The sequence below is a fragment of the Saccopteryx bilineata genome, chromosome 3, assembly GCF_036850765.1.
Source record: "Saccopteryx bilineata isolate mSacBil1 chromosome 3, mSacBil1_pri_phased_curated, whole genome shotgun sequence".
In the NCBI taxonomy this organism is placed as follows: Eukaryota; Metazoa; Chordata; class Mammalia; order Chiroptera; family Emballonuridae; genus Saccopteryx; species Saccopteryx bilineata.
In genome coordinates, this window is record NC_089492.1 from 105023606 (window position 1) to 105045180 (window position 21575).

A 21575-nucleotide genomic window follows, 5' to 3' on the forward strand; every position below is an offset into this window, starting at 1 on the left:
ACCTGGGGCTGCAAGCCTCGGCACCGTGGGCAGGGGTGAGCACCTTTGCTCAGCCACGGGTCTCAGCCTGTTCCTGGGCTTTCGCCTCGCCCCTGCAGGCGAAGTTGCACTCACCTGTTGGGTCGCAAGCCCTGGCTCTGCTGGCTGGGCAGGGCTACATGCTTGCACTCAGCTGCGGGTCTTTGCAGATCCAAGGCTTTTGCCTTTCACCTGTGGGTTGGATTGCAGGATGGTCCACAGCTGGCAGGACGGCTTTTTTGTGCCCCTTTCTCCCCCACCAGGTGAGACTGATCTCATGTCAGGCCTCAGTCGTGGCCCGGCCTGGCTTCTGCCCCCACCCACGGGACCACGCTTCAGCGTCCTGCCACTGCCCACCCTCCACTAGCCCTCAGCAGTGTGGTTGGGGGCATTGCACCTCAGATCCTAGCACTCATACTGTATTCCTTAAGGTGCCCTCCTTCTAAGCAACTCTGCTCTGAGTGCCGCAGAAGAGTTTGTTTGGCTGGTGTCCTGCTTCCCTTTGCTGGTATTGCTGGTTCCAGGGGAAATATTCACTTCAGATTTAGGGAGTGACTCAACCCAGGGCTTAGGGTGGCTGTCCCTCAAAGTGTTTCTTCCTAATCTAGTGTAATCTAGCTAGATTACACTCTCTTCCTGCTACTCCAGTCCTCTCCTCTCTCCCCATACCCTGGAGCCCTGGGTGAGTGGTTGTGAGAGAGGTTTTCTGTGTGCTCCCTTTAAGAAGAATCCTGGGTCTGAGAAATCTCTTTCTCTCAAACAGTATCCTGACTTGTTTTGAAGCTAAATACTGTCCATACGCTTTTTCTAGGTTCTGTGGCTGCAGGCTGGGGCTTTGTTCCTGGGGCTCAGGGCCCTCCCCTCTTCACTAAACTCACTTCCTGCCACGTGAGTCTCTCCAAGCTGCCGTTCGCTCTGGGAGCTGGGCAGCCCTCTCTGCATTTCTGCTTTTCCTACCAGTCTCTGTATGGCTTCTTCAGTATTCCTTGGTTGAAGAGTCCTCTTAGTTTAGTCCAAAGTTGGTTTTTTTAGATGATGGTTCTTAAAATTAGGTTGAGGGGGAACTACATTTTAAACTTAATTGTTATTTAGCTACATGTGCCTAGTGGCTACCACATTGGACTGTGCATCTCTAGAGTGCATTTCTCAAACTATCTGAGGAAAAGAGTTATTTTAAATCTTTTATGGATCATTTTTATAAAATGCAATATAAATTACTACAAAGTTGAAATGAGAAAAAAAAACATCAAGGATGCAAAATTTCATCTTATTTTTTAATAGTAGATTCAACAGACAAAATTGCTATAAAAGTTTTTAAACACTCTCAACTTCTGTGTTGTGTGTTATCAGGTACCAATGACAAATAATTTTTAGACTGTTGATGGTCATGGACTGTACTTTGAACTAGGTATAGGTCTGTCTTTGCCTAATGTGCCTAAGAATAAATAATTTTCTAAAACCAGCTCTTTGTTAAAATTACTAATACAGATAATTTTTATATATTTAAATATAGTTCAATAATGTGGTTACTGATGTAACAGTTAATAGTCTTTACAATAAGTCTTGTCAACTGTATAATGACAGGGCAAAGTGGTCAGCTTCAGAGTGGACTGGGAAGGCTTATTTGATCCAGTGAAGCCATTTTTGCAGTTGGAGGTATAAGCTGAAAAATTCTTCCTTCTATAAAGTTCAGCTCGATGTTTACAGCAGCCAAATTTGCTCAGCAACAGAAAGAAATCCCTTCGAAATGCCTTTGTGAAAATTGCATATAGAAACGGATTGGCACACGAATTGACAGGATAAAAAAGAACCAGTAAAACTTTAGAGTTGGTTACTGTGATGAGGGGAACTTTGAAGGCAGCTGATATGGCAAAAAAAGAGATAGGTGCCATGCAGGTGAAGTCAGTGAAGATGAGGATTGCCATTTTCTTAGCGATCTTTGTATCTTTGTTGGTAGCCATTAGATCTGGATTTTGAACTGCAAAATAAATTTTAATGTAGCAAGCACAAATGATGATGAAGGCCAGCACATTGAGTATCAGAATGGTTAATATGTAGACTTGTGAGAGAGTGGTTTCCACATCCATGGGGAGGCAAATGCTGACCTTCATGTAACTGCTGACACCCACAAGAGGCAACATGGCAATTAGAGTAGAAAAGAGCCATCCTCCAAGCATAATCGGAATGGCATGTCTCAATCGCAGTGTTTGGTCCAGCTGAACAGCATAGGTGATGGTGTGCCATCTTTCTAGTGTGATGACTGTGAGGGTGTAGACAGAAAGTTCACTTGCAAATACAGTGAAAAAGCCAGCAGCACTACACCCACTTCCTGTCTGCCAGTCTATGGCATGGTTATAATACTGGCCTTTAGTTTGGGAATCAACTGTGGCTATGAGCAGCAGATAGAGCCCCATGCAGAAGTCTGCAAAGGAGAGATTGCACATGAGGAAACGGGGCACTGTCAGTTTATAACGACTGGTCAGGAGAACGAAGAGGACAGTTATGTTTCCCATGATGGCTAGGATATTAATCAGCCAAATCAGGACCCTAAGGAAGTCATAGCCCATAATATCTTCACAGGGATTAAAAGCATCTGGTTCAGGAGCACATCGAACTGTCTTGGGTGAGCAGAAATCATAGTCATAGTCCCAGCCACTCAGTTCACTCTCAGCAAAGATGGCAGAATAACTGTAAGAAGAATATTTAGGCTCAGTGTAAACTTAAGGGATTTTCTATGATTCTGATTATTTTTAAAAATTCAACAACCATCCTTAGTTTTTTTTTTAAACCTAATAAACAAAAAAACAACAAAGCCACAATACTCTCAGTCTTACATTTATTTGTTAAATTATCTGAGAGCTCTGAATTGATGTAGGAGTTTCTTAAGGAAATAAAAAAAACATTTGACTTTTTAATAAATAGATTTTATACGTTGATGCAAAGGCAATGCAACTGTTTACAGAGGATTTTTAAAAAACAAATCTAGAGGCATTTGCTTGCTAAATGGAAAAGAATTCTTTCTTGGCATTTTCTTAACTATATTGTTTAATTGCCAACCACACTGATGAAGCTGTTTGTGGCAGAACACAAATGGGACTGGAAGATTCACATTGTTGACCATAGGCAGCTAGTGGTGGACTTGCTTGCACCTTAGTCCCTGCTAACAAAATAGCCCAGAGGGAAATAGAAACCAAAGATGGATTAGTAGAGCCCTAGAAGCAGAGAAAGAATATAGGCATGGACAATAGGAAGAAACTGTGAAAATAGATCTCTTTGGGGTATAAATTAAATTCAGGGAGTGGAGTGAAGAGGGACACTGTGCCTAGTGAAGAAACAGTCCCACCTCTCTGCCACCCTCTTCCTCCCAACCCCATTGCTACTGTTTGAGTTCAGGTTTTCATCCTCTTTTAAGGGTCAATTACATTTTCTTCCTGGTATCCTTCCTCCAATTTTAGCTGTCAGCCAGTCCATTTTTACATTCCTCCTAAAATGGCCTTTATTTTCTTCTTTTTTCAAGTGAGAGGAGGGGAGATAGACAGATTTCTGCATGTGCCCTGATTGGTAACTCCTGTCTGGGGCCATGCTCTCAACTGAGCTATTTTCAGCGCCTGAGGCAGAGGCCCCATGGAGCCACCCTCAGTGTGTGGGGCTAATGCGCTCGAACCAATTGAGCCATAGCTGTGGAAGGAGAAGAGAGAGAGACAGTGGGAGAGAGAGAGAGAGAGAGAGAGAGAGAGAGAGAGAGAGAGAGAGAGAAAGGAGGGCGGGTGGAGAAGCAGGTAGTCGCTTCTCCTGTGTGCCCTGACTGAGAATCAAATCCAGGATATCCACATGCCGGGCCAACACTCTACCACTGAGCCTGCTGGCCAGGGTGGCCTTTCTTAAGTACAAATCTATTATTTCAAACTTTTCCTAGGTTCTCATTGGCTATGGAATAAAATCCAGACTCCTTGTGATGACCTCCATGTTCCTCCTTGATCTCGGTTCTGCCTCCTTCTCCAATCCAATCTCCAGGAAGCTGTAGTGCTGCACAGTTCAGAACATGGGCTCTGAAGCAAGACTGCCTGGGTTTCAGTCTTTACAGGCTGGGTAAACCAGGAGAGTTACTTAACATTTCTGTGCCTCAAATACTTTATTTGCAAAATAGGTATAACCTTATCTTCCTTGTTAGGGTCATGCTAAGGATTAAATGCACTAACACATGTAGAATGTTTAGAATAAATCCTGACATGTATTAAATGGTCAGTGAATATAAGGCATTCCTATGATTATCTTGCACATCCCCTGTGCAGTTGTCCTTGTGGGCACATAAAGTGACTTGTGGCTCTCAGATTAAGTCCCACTGTTCCATCCTCTGTTTTTGTATGCATGTGCTGTTTCTTCTTCCCTTCCTCTCATTACTCTGGTGAATTCCTCCTCATCCTTAGAGATAAGATCCTTTGTGATCCTCTTTCATGATGCTACACTTCCAAGGAGTTTATTACTCCTCATCTCTGACATGACAGTGCATAGTTACTATTGTCATTACGTGATGATGTGTGTCTGACTTCTTTAACAGTTTATTAGCTCCTTGAAACTAGGAGACTAGGTTTTATTTATTTCTGAAATCTCAATGCCTCATACAGCTTTGGCTCAGAGTGTCCATTCAATGGATATCTGTGGAATGAATAAGCTAGAGTGATCTTAGCTCTGAGAGGAATTGAGAGGCTACAGGGACAATCACTGCATACAGTACGATGCATGTTGGCTCAGCAAATTTTCTCTTTGCCCGCAGTCTGCTACTGTAATCTTGGGAGCTGGAACATAAATTTTTTTTTTTTACACTGTAGGGGCTATTACAATTATGTATTTCACCTGAGAGTCCCTCACACATTAAAAGAGTATTTTTCTCCACTTTCAAAACTTAGCTTCTCATGTTGTATATATTGAAGTGTGTACCTAATTCAGTTAGTGGATAAAATGATGTATTTGAAGAGTACAATTATGAAAGGGAAAGAACACAGATTTAAAAAAGAAGAAAAAGACATCTATGACCCAGGACTTTAAAAAGGTGCCAACATTCAGAGAAATAAACACGAGGCTGGAGAAGGACTGCCGTCACGCACAGAGGGCAACCAGGGAACCTCACCAGCTTTATTATTAAATGTAAGCAGCACATTTGTCCTCATTTCGGGCACATCAATATAATTACCTATTTTTTAAGCTTTAAAGAGATAGGGTGGTTATAAAGGACGATTATAGGAAATAGGTTATTTCTTTCACTCAGAAAGTCTGTAGAACATCTCGTTGAACCCCTCCTTTTATTGGTAGGGAAACCAAGATTACAGCAGGGAAGTGCTTGCCTAAGACCCTCAGCACTAGGCCCCAGGGGCAGTGCTACGAGGTCCAAGGGCCTTTCCTCTCCGTCACCATCTCCCAGTCAGTGTTTTCCTAAGTGTCTTTGAACCACTTCCATCAGAGTCACTGGGATGTTTGTAAAATACAGATTCCTGGCTTTATTCCAAATCCTAAATCAAACTTTCTAGGGACAGAGCCTAGGAATCTGCATTTTAAGTAAGATTCCCTGGGTGATTCCTACCCAATAATAGCCTTTATCAAATCAAGTGAATGCTTTCCAACTGTTGCTGCCTTAATTTCCCTTACTCCTTTCCTCTGATCAAAACTTCTTCAGCTTCTAGAAGCACTGATTCGAACTTCTAAAAGTTCAGCCAGGATTTCTGAATAAATTTATATCAATAAGAGGTCAGGTGTATTTTCTCTCCCACTCCCCCGGTTGTTTGCCTGTCCTTCCTTCTGTCCTTCTTCCCTTCCTTCGTTTCTTTCTCCTTTCCTTTTGTGCCACTGGACCTATGTCTAGCAATTTTCTCCTTGGTGATTTGTCTTCAGATCAGATACCCATCTGCTGAGCTTACATTTGTGTCCTGGGATGGCTCCAGAGGGCAGCAGCATGCTTATTGACAAAACCCAGCATGGAGTGGTGCTTAATGCTGAAGATGTATGCAGTGAAAGTGAATAGACTTGCACAGGCAATATTGAGGCCAAGGAAGGAGTGGCAGCAGACCACTGTTCTGGTCACAATGAACAAAGGAGAAGAGACAGGAGTTTTAGGAGAACAATGGGGCCAGCCATAGCAGTAAGGACACCATGATATCTTGGAGAGAGCAGGTAAGTGTTAGTGGTTGGTGCTAGAGTTTCTAAAGCCTAGGGACTCAGGAATAGCAATCTGGTAGAAAAGGGGAGGTAAGGGATTCACCATAAAAAATATTTTTGCAGGAAGTGTACTTTTTAAACTTAAATTACAAACTTCAGGTAGTTTGGGGGATGCTAGAGATGAGGGAATTTGTTTTAAAGCAGCGTTAGCAAACTTGAAATTGTGTGCTCATTTGGGAAGGCTTGCAGTGGAAGCTAATAAAGATTATTGAGAGTGAGCTAAACTATTCCCTCCCCAAATCATTCTTTGGTGCTACCATTGACTGTATCCAAAAAAAGCCGTACAATTGCAAAAGAGTAATGTGGAAGGTAAGGGATGGAGAGACTATCAAGAGGGAAGAGTGTGAAGAGTGTGGAAAAGGAACCCTAGAGGCCAGATGGTGAGAGACCTAATTAAAAGAAAAAGAAAAGGTCACAGAGTATAATATTTAAAATGTACCTTCCATGCTGTGACATTCTTCAACAGCTCCCTGCACTCTCATATTTCTGAAAGCCAAATGGTATTTCTGCTATCCCTTACAGATGAGGGCAGAAGGCTCCACAAGGATGCCTTGTCCAGGAATATCCAGCATTACAGGGACATGATTGCCAAGGATTCACATCCAACTCTGAGGGGCCCTGAAGCCTTTCATCATGCTACCCAGCTACCTCCGTATAACTTGTAGATTGATAGGAGGGTCAAAAGAAGAGAAAAGAAACAAGATGTGGACGAGGGAATGGAGATTGACAGGGTATCTTAGAAGGGCATCTGGTTTTGTAGCTTGAAGGACATATGGGGGGAACGATAAACTTCTAAATCGCAGTAAATGTGGCCTTTTTTTCCTTTTTTTTTTTTTTTTTAAATTTGAAGGTATGTGAAATGCCAAGGCAGCCAGGAAAAATATTTTAAAAAGTCAGTCAGTAGAATGGAAACATAGCTCCCATCTAGTCTATGTTGGTGATAGCATTAAGGGCAAGTAATTTTAAGTTCCAGAGCAAAATGGTCAAGATAGCCTATGTCTCTCTGAAGGAACTGGCTACTTCTAGTCTGCCGTCAGTTAATCTTGGTAGGATGCCGATCGTACGTCCAGTGAATATTCCTACAAATGATGCTATCATTTAAACAAACTCATAATGAGATTAAAATACTGCAAATAAAATTTGAATTTCTGATGAGAATTTAATATTGTAGAATGAACATGTCGGTTCTTATTTAGAGAGTTGTTTTATTTTTAACCAGTTGAATGAGATACCTGATCAACTGGAGGCCACTTGAAAAGAAAAGTTCTCATTTTGAAGCCATTAAAAAAATGCCTTGCAAACATCCCCCCAACCAAGACTTTATCAAAAGGAAATTGTTGGCACTGATAATAATAATAAGGGGCGCACAGAATGAGACGCAGCTTCCCGAGTTTCTTTGCATGCAAATACTTACAGTGTTTCATTATTTGGTTTCCTTGCTGTGCTTTCACATTGTTTGGAAAAGTTTTCAAAAATGGAAAATGAAAAATTCTGCCTGAAAGAGAAGCGGCGGGGGAAAAAAAGCAGTTGAGCTTTTGGTCTTTAAACTGAATCTGATCACGTCTATTTATGCTTTGTTCATCCAAATTCTTTACCTATTACCCCAGCTTGGTGTTCTGCACCATTGTCCTAACTGAAATGCTTCCTGGGGAGAGAGTAAAGGCTTCTGAATTGTCATTAGAATGCTTCCAGCTTTGATAAAATGCTTCTGAATGCTAAATGTTTTGTGTGGGCTCTGGAGATGAAAAAAACCCCCACAAAAACCCAACTCTTAAATTTGTTATATTGAATCACAGATTTTTTCAGTGCTCATTAAAAGCTACCTTTACGGTGTATTAAGGTTTGCTCCTCACCACTCTCCTCACTGTGCTGGCCTTGATGAACAAATAACCCTTCTGAGTTCATGGCTTTGAATTTGCAAGTGGGAATCTCTTCTGTAAGGATTTGAAGGTGCTGCACCTGACATCATTATGTGAATTTTCTGCTTTTCTCAGTTATGTGCAGGAGCACGTGTGGGTGCTCCTTTTCCCTTTATCTTTCCCTTTAATCAGTTTATCCAATAGAAAAGGGGGGGAAAGGGCAAGGAATTAAAAGAAGACCTATCCTTACATTCTTAAAATGAAACCAAAGGTAGGAACAAAGAAAAAGTTGATGAGGAAAGAGAAGTAAGGAGATCAGGCTGTGAGAACTTCTATCTTTCCTAAGGAGGAAGGAGAAATGAGGCCATCCAAACTTGGACGTTTCTATATATGATTCTTCCCCACTATTAACAAGACAGTTCCTTTTAGGAATGACTTTGTATAGAAACAGGAAAGTGGAGAATATATCCGAACTATTGACCTTCTGGACTCACTTTAAAACACTAATCAACTTGTTATTTGGGGTGAGGATGATATAGCCTGAAATTTGGATCAAATTGTGTGTGTGTGTGAGAGAGAGAGAGAGAGAGAGGAAGGGAGAGAGAGAGGGAGAGAAAGAGAGAGAGGAAGGGAGAGGGAGGGAGGGAGGGAAAGACTGACTGGCTCTAATCTAACACTAAGAGATTCTGTGTGAACCAATTTACAGTTAACATGAAATGTGGTTGTTCTTGTCCTTCAGATAATAGCACTAAGTTCCATCTACTCTATCTTTTTTGAAATTTTAATCATAGATACCAAGGAGGTCTTTGGGGCCATCTGTCCAGGCAGCTGTGAGCATTATCCCGATTTAGCAGCTGCAGGGCAGGGGTGACTCAGAGACTGCATAAACATTATTCCACTGGCCCAGCTTCAGACTCTGCATCCTCACTAGCATCCAAGGATCCGAGCTTTAGTGATACGGATGGAGTCAGTTAATTCCAATCAAGACAACCCCTACGTGTCTACATTCCCATTACACTTTGATACTGGCCCACAGTTGTATTACCCCTCCCCCTTTTATACATAGAGGTAGTCTCTTTCATCTATGGAATAAATCCCCTGAACTAGTTATTACATGTCAGTACTTTCAGGTTTGTGCCCTCTTTACCACAACAGTCATGTCCAGAATGAGCTTTATCATAAACTGGTGTCTGTATTGTTCTGTTGGTCTCTCCCCAGCTTTGCTCATTTTCAGCCCATCTTCCCTTCTCCTGCCAGAGGGATGTTTTACAAAAGGAAATCTGAGTAATTGTGCTTTAAATTCTTCAGTGGTTCCCCCTCCTCTGAACAGCTTGGCCAGGCATTCAGAACCCTTCCTTCATTCCCCTTCCTTCCTCTGTGTACCCAGAAGTCTCTTGTTTCAGTTTTTCTGAGTGACTTTCATCCTGCTGTCTCTTGTCTTTGTGCCTTCACAGGAACTATTTTATCTCTCTTTTTTTTTTTTTTTTTTTTTTTTTTTGTATTTTTCTGAAGCTGGAAACGGGGAGAGACAGTCAGACTCCCGCATGCGCCCGACCGGGGATCCACCCGGCACGCCCACCAGGGGCGACGCTCTGCCCACCAGGGGGCTATGCTCTGCCCCTCCGGGGCATCGCTCTGTCGCTACCAGAGCCACTCTAGAGCCTGGGGCAGAGGCCAAGGAGCCATCCCCAGTGCCCGGGCCATCTTTGCTCCAATGGAGCCTTGGCTGCGGGAGGGGAAGAGAGAGACAGGGAGGAAGGAGGGGGGGAGTGGAGAAGCAAATGGGCGCTTCTCCTATGTGCCCTGGCTGGGAATCGAACCCGGGTCCTCCACGTGCCAGGCCGGCGCTCTACCGCTGAGCCAACCGGCCAGGGCTATTTTATCTTTTTTGCATGCTTTTCCCCACACCTGTCTAACCAGCTCCTACCTCTTCTTCCAGGCTCAGAAGTCACTTCCTCAGGAAGCCTTGCATATGCCCTACTACCATTTACAAACTCTTCCTTTGTGCTCCCAAAGCACTCCCAAACAAACAAACAAACAACTGTGAAATAAAACAGTGAAATAGACAAGAAAACTGCAGAGCATATCACATGCACAAAGTTAAGTATTGCTTTGTTTTGTTTCAGTTACATGCGTGATGTGCACTGGGTTATGATGTAAAAAAGGTAGTTCTTGCCGTGCATTTCAATAATAATAATAAAGTCTGGAGAGCAATGCTTTAAGGAAAGACTGAAACCCTACACACCCTGCCAGTCCATTCTGGACTGATGTGAATCAGCAGTAAGATGTCCTTACTGGACACAAACCAGCCCGAAGCCTGTGCCCTTTCTGTCCCCTGAGCTGATCCTTAGGGAGTTACGATTCTGTTCCGAAACAGATGATCTGCTGATGCTAGAGAAATAGCTTAAAACAAAAGCCTTCTGTAGGGATTTTTTTGGGGGGTCTATTTTACATTAAAGATTAAGACATTAGGTAAAATTTACCCTCTTGAGGCCACTTCTCTCATCTCTTTAGAAAGGATGCTCTCATATAAGGGTTAGAGCTAATTGAGCTTCAAAATGCCAGCTTTGTATCAACTTTGCAGCTGCTATTACAGCCTGATAATTTATTTTGGGGGTACTTTACTGAAGTTGGAAATGGGGAGGCAGTCAGACAGACTCCCGCATGCACCCAACTGGGATCCACCTGGCACGCCCACCAGGGGGCGATGCTCTGCCCATCTGGGGCACTGCTCTGTTGCAACCAGAGCCATTCTAATGCCTGAGGCAGAGGCCACAGAGCCATCCTCAGCGCCCAGGCCAACTTTGCTCCAATGGAGGCTTGGCTGCAGGAGGGGAAGAGAGAGACAGAGAGGAAGGAGAGGGGGAAGGGTGGAGAAGCAGATGGGCGCTTCTCCTGTGTGCCCTGGCTGGGAATCGAACCCGGGACTCCTGCACGCCAGGTTGACGCTCTACAACTGAGCCAACCGGCCAGGGCTACAGCCTGATAATTTTTTTTTTTGTATTTTTCTGAAGTTGGAAACGGGAAGGCAGTCAGACAGACTCCCACATGTGCCTGACCAGGATCCACCTGGCACGCCCACCAGGGGGCGATGCTCTGCCCATCCAGGGCGTCACTCTGTTGCAACCAGAGCCATCCTAGCACCTGAGGCAGAGGCCACAGAGCTATCCTCAGCACCCGGGCAAACTTTGCTCCAAAGCAGCCTTGGCTGCGGGAGGGGAAGAGAGAGACAGAGAGGAAGGAGAGGGGGATGGGTGGAGAAGCAGAGGGGTGCCTCTCCTGTGTGCCCTGGCCAGGAATTGAACCCGGGACTCCTGCACGCCAGGCTGACGCTCTACCATTGAGCCAACCGGCCAGGGCTTACAGCCTGATAATTTAAGGCTATACTTCAATTAGCTCAGGATAGGGTACATAGGCCTTCCATCTGCAGGGTGAACTGAAACCAGTTTTCAGAGGAACCAGGGCGGTCATTTCCTTCTTGTCTATCTGAAAGTGATCCTGAAGGCAGGGAGCAAAAGGGCAGGGAGCCATGGCCCAGTTGACTATTTTGATAGCTGAGTTTCTGCCACAGCTTGGCAGGCTTTACCTTTTGTTTTCAACTTACTCTTTAGTTGGCCAGTTTCTAAATGCACAGCAGTGGCTGGGGTAAGTCAGTATGGCTTCCAGGAGATTTGAAAATTTCTCTCTTAATGGCAATTTTTTTAGAGAATAGGATGATGTGGCAATTAGCGTGTGGATGGACTCCAGTCCATAGCTAGGCAGGGCCTGCAGTCTGGTGGAAGAAATATCCCTGAAAAATAAAGGGGAGAAAGGCTTTTTATTTATTTATTTTATACATTTGATTCATAGAATGAAACCTTCTCTGAAAAATAGCATCCTTGTGTGCTCTGAGGACTCTTTCCTCCATCTTGCCTTTCCCCTAATTTTCCATGTCAGTTACTCTCATTAAAATCTAAATTCAGGTGGCAAGATGGCAATGAAGTAGGCAGATGTACCAACTTCCACCTTCCAGAACCAAAGTGGATTACAACTTAATTTTAAGAACCATCATCTGGAAAAACCAACTTTGGACTAAACTAAGAGGACTCTTCAACCAAGGAACACTGAAAAAGCCACACTGAGACTGGTAGGAAAAGTGGAAATGCAGAGAGGGCTGCCCAGCTCCTGGGAGTGAACAGCAGCACGGAGAAACTTGTGTGGCGGGAAATGAGTTTAGCAGAGTGGGGAGGGTCCTGAGCCCCAGAAATAAAGCCCCAGCCTGCAGCCCCAGAGCCTCGAAGAGGCATACGGAAAGTATTTAGCTGCAAAACAAGTCAGGATACTGTTTGTGAGAAAGAGACAGATTTCTCAGACCTAGGATTCTTCTTAAAGGGACTGCACAGAAAACATCTCTCACAACCATCCACCTGGGGCTCTGAGGGATGGGAGAGAGGAGAGGACCAGAGTAGCAGGAAGAGAGTGTAATCTAGGAGGCCCAGGGAGAAACACTTTGAGGGACAGCCACCCTAACCCCTGGGCTGAGTCACTCCCCAAATCTGAAGAGAATATTTCTTCTGGAACCAGCAATACCAGCAAAGGGAAGCAGGACACCAGCCAAACAAGCTCTCCTGTGGCACTCAGAGCAGAGTCCCTTAGGAAGAAGCTTTCGGGATTACAGTATTGAGTGTTAGGGTCTGAGATGCAGCGCCCCTACCCACACGGCTGAGGGCTGGCTGGAGGATGGGCAGCAGCAGGATGTGGAAGTGCGGTTCCATCCTCAAGGGCAGAAGCCAGCAGGCCACGACTGAGGCCTGGGAGTGAGCTCAGTCTTGCCCTGAGGGGGTGGAGGGGATGCATGAAAGTGGTCAAGCCCAGCTGTGGGCTGCCTGCAATCCAGACTGCTGGGGAAGGGCAGGAGTCCCAGAAGAGGCGGAGACCCACCACTGAGAAAGGGTATACTGGCATGCAGCCTCACCCGGCCTGTGGAACTGAGGCTTGCAACCAGAGGGGCAAACCAGCTCCTCCAGTGAGGGTGGGGCGAAAGCCTGGAAGCAGGCAGAGACCCGCAGGTGAGCAAAGGTGCTCACCCCTGCCTGCTATGCTGAAGCTTGTGGCCCCACCCACAGGGGGCTGGGCAAACACGGAGGCCTCAGAGGCTTGTAGACCTGGGCACATGGTCACAGCCCCTCCCATGGAAGCAGGGCAGAAACTGGAGCGACAGCCCTGGTGGGCTGGCACAGGCAAGGCCCAAACCCAAATGCCCTAGGCAACAGTGGCAGAGGGAGTGGCAGGCCTCCAGACAGATCACACTTAGGGAACACAGAGGCCATACCCAGTGGACTCCAGTGGTCAAAACCTTCTTATACACAGAAAAAATGAGAAGGCAGAGATATGCAACACAAATGAATCAAGAGAAATCCCCAGAAAAGGACTTGAATGAGTCAGATATAACCAAATTACCAGATGAAGAGTTTAAACTAACAATTATTAGGATGCTCAAAGATCTTAAAACAATAATAGATGGTCATTACAAACACCTAAATAAAGAAATAGCAAATATAAAAAAGTACATTGAAATAATAAAAAAGAATCAGTCAGAAATGACAAATACAATGTCAGAAATGAAGAACACAATGGAAGGAATTAAAAGCAGACTGATGAAGCTGAGGATTGAATCAGTGAGTTAGAAGACAAGATAAATGAAGGCACAGAAGCAGAGCAGAACAAAGAAAAGAGACTCAAAAAGTCTGAGGAAACTCTAAGAGAGCTCTGAGACAACATGAAGAGAAAAAATAATATCCATATTATAGGGATTCCTGAAGAAGAAGAGAAAGAACAAGGGATAGAGACTTTGTTCAATCATATCATAGCTGAAAACTTCCCTAAATTAATACAAGAAAAAGTCTCACAAGTTCAAGAAGCACAGAGAACTTCATTAGAGAGAGACCCAAAGAAATCTACACAAAGATACATTATAACTAAAATACCAAAACTAAGTGATAAAGAGAAAATGTTAAAAGCTGCTAGAGATTAAAAGGTTATCACCTACAAAGGAGCCCCCATAAGGATGACATCAGACTTCTCAACAGAAACACTTGAAGCCAGAAGGGAATGGCAAGAAATATTCAAAATAATGCAGAACAAGAGCTTACAACCAAGACTACTTTATCCAGCAAGGCTATCATTTAAAATTGGAGAAATAAAAAGCTTTCAAGACAAAAAAACAAACAAAACAAAACACTCAAGGAATTCACTACAACCAAACCAATGCTAAAAGATATGCTAAGGGGCCTGTTGTAAACAGACCAAAGGGGAAAGAGAATATAGCAAAAGAGGAATACAGTTGTTAAAGAATAAAATGGAAATAAACAACTACATATCAATAATAACCTTAAATGTAAATGGATTAAATGATCCGATCAAAAGACATAAGAAAACAGGACCCATTCATATGCTGTCTACAAGAGACACACCTTAAAATAAAAGATACACATGGACTGAAGGTAAAAGGATAAAAACATATTTCATGAGAATGGAAATGAAAAAAAAAGCTGGGGTAGCAATACTTATATCAGACAAAATGGACTTTAAAACAAAGGCTATAGTAAGAGATAAAGAAGGTCACTATATAATGATAAAGGGAGCAATCCAACAGGATGATATAACCATTATAAATATCTACACACCTAATATAGGAGCACCTAAATATATAAAGCAGACTTTGATGGATATAAAGGGCGAGATCAACAGCAATACTATAATAGTAGGGGATATCAATACTCCACTAACATCACTAGATAGATCCTCAAGAAAGAAAATTAACAAAGAAACAGCAGACTTAAAGGACATATTAGATCAACTGGATTTAATAGATATCTTTAGAGCCATTCACCCTAAAGCAGCAGAATATACATTCTTTTCAAGTGCTCATGGTACATTCTCTAGGATAGACCACATGTTAGGGCACAAAAGCAGTCTCAACAAATTTAAGAAGACTGAAATCATATTAAGCATTTTCTCTGATCACAATGGCATGAAACTAGAAATCAAACACAACAGAAAAACTGAAAAATACTCAAACACTTGGAAACTAAATGGCATGTAAATAAATAACGAATGGCTTAACAATGAGATCAAAGAAGAAATAAAGAAATTCCTAGAAACGAATGATAATGCGCATACATCAATTCAAAATTTATGGGACACAGCAAAAGCAGTCCTGAGAAGGAAGTTCATAGCATTATAGGCATATCTTAAGAAGCTAGAAAAAGCTCAAATAAACAACTTGACCCTGCATCTAAAAGAACTAGAAAAAGAACAGCAAGTAAAGCCCAGAGATAGTAGAAGGAAGGAAATAATAAAGATCAGAGTGGAAATAAATGACAAAGAGGCTAAAGAAACAATACAGAGGATCAATGAAACCAGGAGCTGGTTCTTTGAAAAGATAAACAAGATCGATGAGCCTTTAACCAGACTCACCAAGAAAAAAAATGAGAGGACTCAAATAAATAAAATTAGAAATGAGAATGGAGAAATAACAACTGACACAATAGAAATACCAAATATTGTAAGAAAATACTATGAAGAACTGTATGCCAAAAAACTAGATAACCTAGATGAAATGGACAAATTCCTTGAAACATATAATCTGCCAAAAATTATTCTGAAAGAATCAGAAAACCTAAACAGACTGATTACAAAAATGAGATCAAAACAGTTATCAAAAAACTCCCAACAAAGAAAAGTCCTGGGCCTGATGGCTTCACAAGTGAATTTTATCAAATATTCAAAGAAAAGCTAACTCCTATGCTTCTCAAGCTATTTCAAAAAATTCAAGAGGAAGGAAGACTTCCAAGCTCCTTTTATGAGGCGAGCATAATTCTGATTCCAAAATGAGGCAAAGACAACACAAAGAAAGAAATTTATAGGCCTATATCCCTGATGAATTTAGATGCTAAAATCCTCAACAAAATATTAGTAAACTGGATCTAGCAATATATGAAAAAAATCATACATCATGATGAAATGGGATTTATTCTGGGGAGGCAAGGCTGGTACAATATTTGCAAATCAATCAATCTGATTCATCACATAAACAAAAGGAAGGAGAAAAACCACATGATAATTTCAACAGCTGCAGAAAAAGCATTTGATAAAATCCAGCACCCATTCATGATCAAAACTCTCAGCAAAGTGGGAATACAGGGAACATACCTTAACATTATAAAGGCCATCTATGTCAAACCCACAGTCAACATCATACTCAATGGGCAAAAATTAAAAGCAATCCCCTTAAGATCAGGAACAAGGTAGGGGTGCCCCCTTTAACCACTCTTATTCAACATAGTCCTGGAAGTCCCAGCCACAGCAATCAGACAAGAAGAAGAAATAAAAGGCATCCAAATTGGAAAAGAAGAAGTAAAACTATCATTATTTGCAGATGATATGATATTGTGTATAGAAAACCCTAAAGTCTCAGTCAAAACATTACTGGACCTGATAAATGAATTCAGCGAGGTGGCAGGATATAAAATTAATACTCAGAAATCAGAGGCATTTTTATACACCAACAATGAACAGTCAGAAAAAGAAATTAAGGAAACAATCCCCTTCACTATTGCAACCAAAAAAATAAAGTACCTAGGAGTAAATTAAACCAAAGAGATTAAAGACTTGTACTTGGAAAATTATAAAACATTGATAAAGAAATCAAGGAAGATAAAAACAAGTGGAAGCATATACTGTGCTCATGGTTAGGAAGAATAAACATCATTAAAATGTTTATATTATCCAAAGCAATTTATAAACTCAATGTAATTCCAATTAAAAGACCAATGACATACTTCAAAGATATAGAACACATATACCAAAAATTTATATGGAACCAAAATAACATGAATAGCCTCAGCAATCTTGAAAAGGAAGAATAAAGTGAGAGGTATCACACTTCCTGATATCAAGTTATACTACAAGGCCATTGTACTCAAAACAGCTTGGTGCTGGCATAAGAACAGGCATATAAATCAATGAAACAGAGCAGAGAACCCAGAAATAAACCCACACCTTTATGGACAACTGATATTTGACAAAGGAGGTAAGAGCATATATTGGAGTAAAGACAGCCTCTTCAACAAATGGTGTTGGGAAAATTGGACATCTGCCTGCAAAAAAATGAAACTAGACCACCAGCTTACACCATTCACAAAAAGAAACTCAAAATGGATAAAAGACTTAAATGGAAGCCATGAAACCATAAGCATCTTAGAAGAAAACATAGGCAGTAAGCTCTCTGACATCTCTCGCAGCAATATATTTGCCGATTTATCTCCACAGGCAAGTGAAATAAAAGACAGGATAAACAAATGGTACTATATCAAACTAAAAAGCTATTGCACAGCTAAAGACAATAAGAACAGAATAAAAAGACAAACTACACAATGGGAGAACATATTCGACAATACGTCTGATAAGGGGTTAATAACCAAAATTTATGAAGAACTTATAAAACTCAATACCAGGAAGACAAACAATCCAATCCAAAAATGGGCAAAAGAAATGAATAGACACTTCTCCAAAGAGGACATACAGATGGCCAATAGACAGATAAAAAAATGTTCAACATTACTAATCATTAGAGAAATGCAAATTAAAACCACAATGAGATATCACCTCATACCAGTCAGAATGGCGCTCATCAACAGAACAACACAGAATAAGTGCTAGCGAGGATGTGGAGAAAAGGGAACCCTCCTGCACTGCAGGTGTGAATGCAGACTGGTGCAGCCACTGTGGAAAACAGTATGGAGATTCCTCAAAAAATTAAAAATGGAACTGCCTTTTGACTGAGCTATCCCAGTTTTAGAAATATACCCCAAGAACACCATAGCACTGTTTGAAAAGAAGAAATGCACCCCCATGTTTATGGCAGCACTGTTCACAATAGCGAAGATCTGGAAACAGCCCAAGTGTCCGTCAGTGGATGAGTGGATTAAAAAAGCTTTGGTACATATGTACTATGGAATACTACTCAGCCATAAGAAATGATGACATCAGATCATTTACAACAACATGGATGGACCTTGATAACATTATACTGAGTGAAATAAGTAAATCAGAAAAAACTAAGAATTATATGATTCCATACATAGGTGGGACACAAAAATGAGACTCAGAGACATGGACAAGAGGGTGGTGGTTACTATGGTTGTGGAACGGAGGGAAGGAGGTGGGAGGGGGGAGGCGAGGGGCACAAAGTAAAGTAGATAGAAGGTGACGAAAGACAATTTGACTTTGGGTGGTGGGTATGCAACATAATCAAATGTCAAAATAACCTGGAGATGTTTTCTCTAAACATATGTACCCTGATTTATCAATGTCACCTTATTAAAATTAATAATAATTAAAAAAAGATCTAAATTCAAAAAAGCTACACTATGTTTTCATCCATTATGCACCCCATTATTCTTTTCAAGGTTGAGTATAACTCTTTGTAGCTGCTCTACATTCATTAGCATTCCTCTCTCTCCTTTCCGGATTCCTTTCTCCCCCTCTTCCTCACCCCACCTCTCTCCACTTTGCAGAAGTGGAACAACTACCTGCTATATGATATAGCAGGCACATGCAGTGACATCAGCTTTTGTGCTCTACCCTAGGAAAATATTCAGGGCTTCACATGCCTTGGTCTTTGATTGATCAACCCTGCAGGGTAGGTTTTCATGAAGCACAGGCTGGTTTCACTGTGGAGAGCTCTGTGGTGTTAGCCAGCATCTACCTGGGAAGCAGAATGCACGTTCTCTAAGGCAAACTGGATTCATCAGCCCAAAGCAAGCAAACTCAGTCATGCAGGCAGAGCGGTGTGGAAAGCTCAGTTTTTATAAACAAGCTCCTGAACAGCTTGGTTTTTCTGGACTTGAGGCAATGTCCAAGACAACTTCAAGTTAAAAATGAGGAGGAAGAGCAGCTAATGGAGATTTACAAATTCTGCCCATCTTCTCAGTGGCTGCTGGGGCACCATGAAGCTCTTCTGGCAGCACAGCCCCTACCTCCCCCTAAACCACCCAGCAGACAGTCCCGCTACCTCGTGCCCAGTACATGGGAGGGGATCAGTAGGTGATTGATAGACAGGTGAACCTGACAACAGGGAATGACGACTAGTATAAGACCTTGGTGGAACAATCAAGATGGGAGATTTGCCCCAGAGGCTGCAGACTTTTGCTGCTTTTGTGTTCTTATTGGCTTAGGTAACCAGTGTTTTCATTCTGCTTTATAGAGTTATTATCTCAGATGTGTTGGGGATTGAGCACATGACTCTGCAGACCTGGTGGTGTGTGTGTGTTGGGGGGGGGGTATATTTGAAAGTAGGATTCTAAGAATGGTGAGGTCTAATTACAGAGGAGTGATTCTCTGATAATAGATTTTCAGTCTCAGTGACAGACCAGTTGTGGAAATATTTTTGGGGTGTGGGTGGAAGGAATGCCTATAGACACCACTTAAATCCACAGGGTATAAGGAGAATGGCTGCTTGGACGTAGGAGATACAGTCTGTCCCACTGTCCTGGAGACGACCAGGTGCCTGCAGTGCTGACAGTCATTTCTAAGCAGATTGTCCAAGCAGCTCTTCAATCAAAGACTGACATGCAGGGGGCCTTGTGGCCACACTAACTCCGTCTTATCCTGTGCCTGACCCATAGGCAACTCTCTTTAGCTGTCCAGTGACCAGGTAGGCAGCCAGCTTGCCATAAGAGCTCTGCCTACAGGGTGTGCTAGACTGGAGAGCATTCAACTAACTTGTAAGATTCTGAGTCTGGTGAATGTTAAATATAAAACATATAGAAAGGGAGCCCTAGAGTAGGATGGCAGAAGCTGAGAGACAGCAGAGAAAGAAGTGGGCAGGAGCCATGAAATAGTGGAAGCCATAAGTATGCAGAAGCCATGAGATGGAGTGGAAAGTAGAGAGAAGTAAAGAGGCTCAGGAGTTTTGGTGGGGGGAGTTAGGAAGAACACAGAATGGATGGTGGTAGGAATTGGAGAATAGATGAAGTCAGGGTTTAATGGTGGTGGGAGCCAGGCACTAGTACAGTCGGGGTTTGATGGTGGTGGGGCCAGGCACTAGTACAGTCAGGGTTTGATGGTGGTGGGGCCAGGCACTAGTACAGTCGGGGTTTGATGGTGATGGGGCTAGGCACTAGTACAGTCAGGGTTTGATGGTAATGGGGGCCAGGCACTAGTACAGTCAGGGTTTGATGGTGGTGGGGGCCAGGCACTAGTACAGTCAGGGTTTGATGGTGATGGGCTAGGCACTAGTACAGTCAGGGTTTGATGGTGATGGGGGCCAGGCCTAGTACAGTCAGGGTTTAATGGTGGTGGGGCTAGGCACTAGTACAGTCAGGGTTTGATGGTGGTGGGGCCAGGCACTAGTACAGTCGGGGTTTGATGGTGGTGGGGCCAGGCACTAGTACAGTCGGGGTTTGATGGTGGTGGGGGCCAGGCACTAGTACAGTCAGGGTTTGATGGTGGTGGGGGCCAGGCACTAGTACAGTCAGGGTTTAATGGTGGTGGGGCTAGGCACTAGTGCAGTCGGGGTTTAATGGTGGTGGGGCCAGGCACTAGTACAGTCAGGGTTTGATGGTGGTGGGGGCCAGGCACTAGTACAGTTGGGGTTTGATGGTGGTGGGGGCCAGGCACTAGTACAGTCGGGGTTTGATGGTGGTGGGGGCCAGGCACTAGTACAGTCGGGGTTTGATGGTGGTGGGGGCCAGGCACTAGTACAGTCGGGGTTTGATGGTGGTGGGGGCCAGGCACTAGTACAGTCGGGGTTTGATGGTGGTGGGGGCCAGGCACTAGTACAGTCGGGGTTTGATGGTGGTGGGGCCAGGCACTAGTACAGTCGGGGTTTGATGGTGGTGGGGGCCAGGCCTAGTACAGTCAGGGTTTAATGGTGGTGGGGCCAGGCACTAGTACAGTCGGGGTTTGATGGTGGTGGGGGCCAGGCACTAGTACAGTCAGGGTTTGATGGTGGTGGGGCCAGGCACTAGTACAGTTGGGGTTTGATGGTGGGGGGGCCAGGCACTAGTACAGTCGGGGTTTGATGGTGGTGGGGCCAGGCCTAGTACAGTCAGGGTTTAATGGTGGTGGGGGCCAGGCACTAGTACAGTCGGGGTTTGATGGTGGTGGGGCCAGGCACTAGTACAGTCAGGGTTTGATGGTGGTGGGGGCCAGGCACTAGTACAGTCAGGGTTTGATGGTGGTGGGGCCAGGCACTAGTACAGTCAGGGTTTGGTACCAGTGGGAGCCAGGCACTAGTACAGTCGGGGTTTGATGGTGGTGGGGCCAGGCACTAGTACAGTCGATGTTTGATGGTGGTGGGGGCTAGGCTAGCACAGTCAGGGTTTGGTACCAGTGGGGGCCAGGCACTAGTACAATCAGGGTTTGATGGTGGTGGGGTAGGAAGTAGACAGGCAAGAGTTGATGGTGGACAGGAGTTAGAAAGTAGATGGTCAGAAGTTGATA

The 21575-nt window shown here is 43.4% G+C and overlaps 1 protein-coding gene across 1 annotated transcript in view; it reads right to left on the minus strand.

Annotated features, from left to right (window-relative positions):
• Positions 1-1559: 1559 nt before the first annotated feature.
• The window catches only part of LHCGR (luteinizing hormone/choriogonadotropin receptor), an 84865-nt gene continuing 64849 nt past the window's right edge, over positions 1560-21575 (minus strand). Inside the window, exons 11-13 of the mRNA XM_066266461.1 lie at positions 11692-11877; positions 7643-7723; positions 1560-2706 (exon numbers count right to left, since the gene is read on the minus strand). Of these exons, the coding sequence (XP_066122558.1) occupies positions 1560-2706; positions 7643-7723; positions 11692-11877 (1414 nt within the window). The remainder of the gene's footprint in view (positions 2707-7642; positions 7724-11691; positions 11878-21575) is intronic.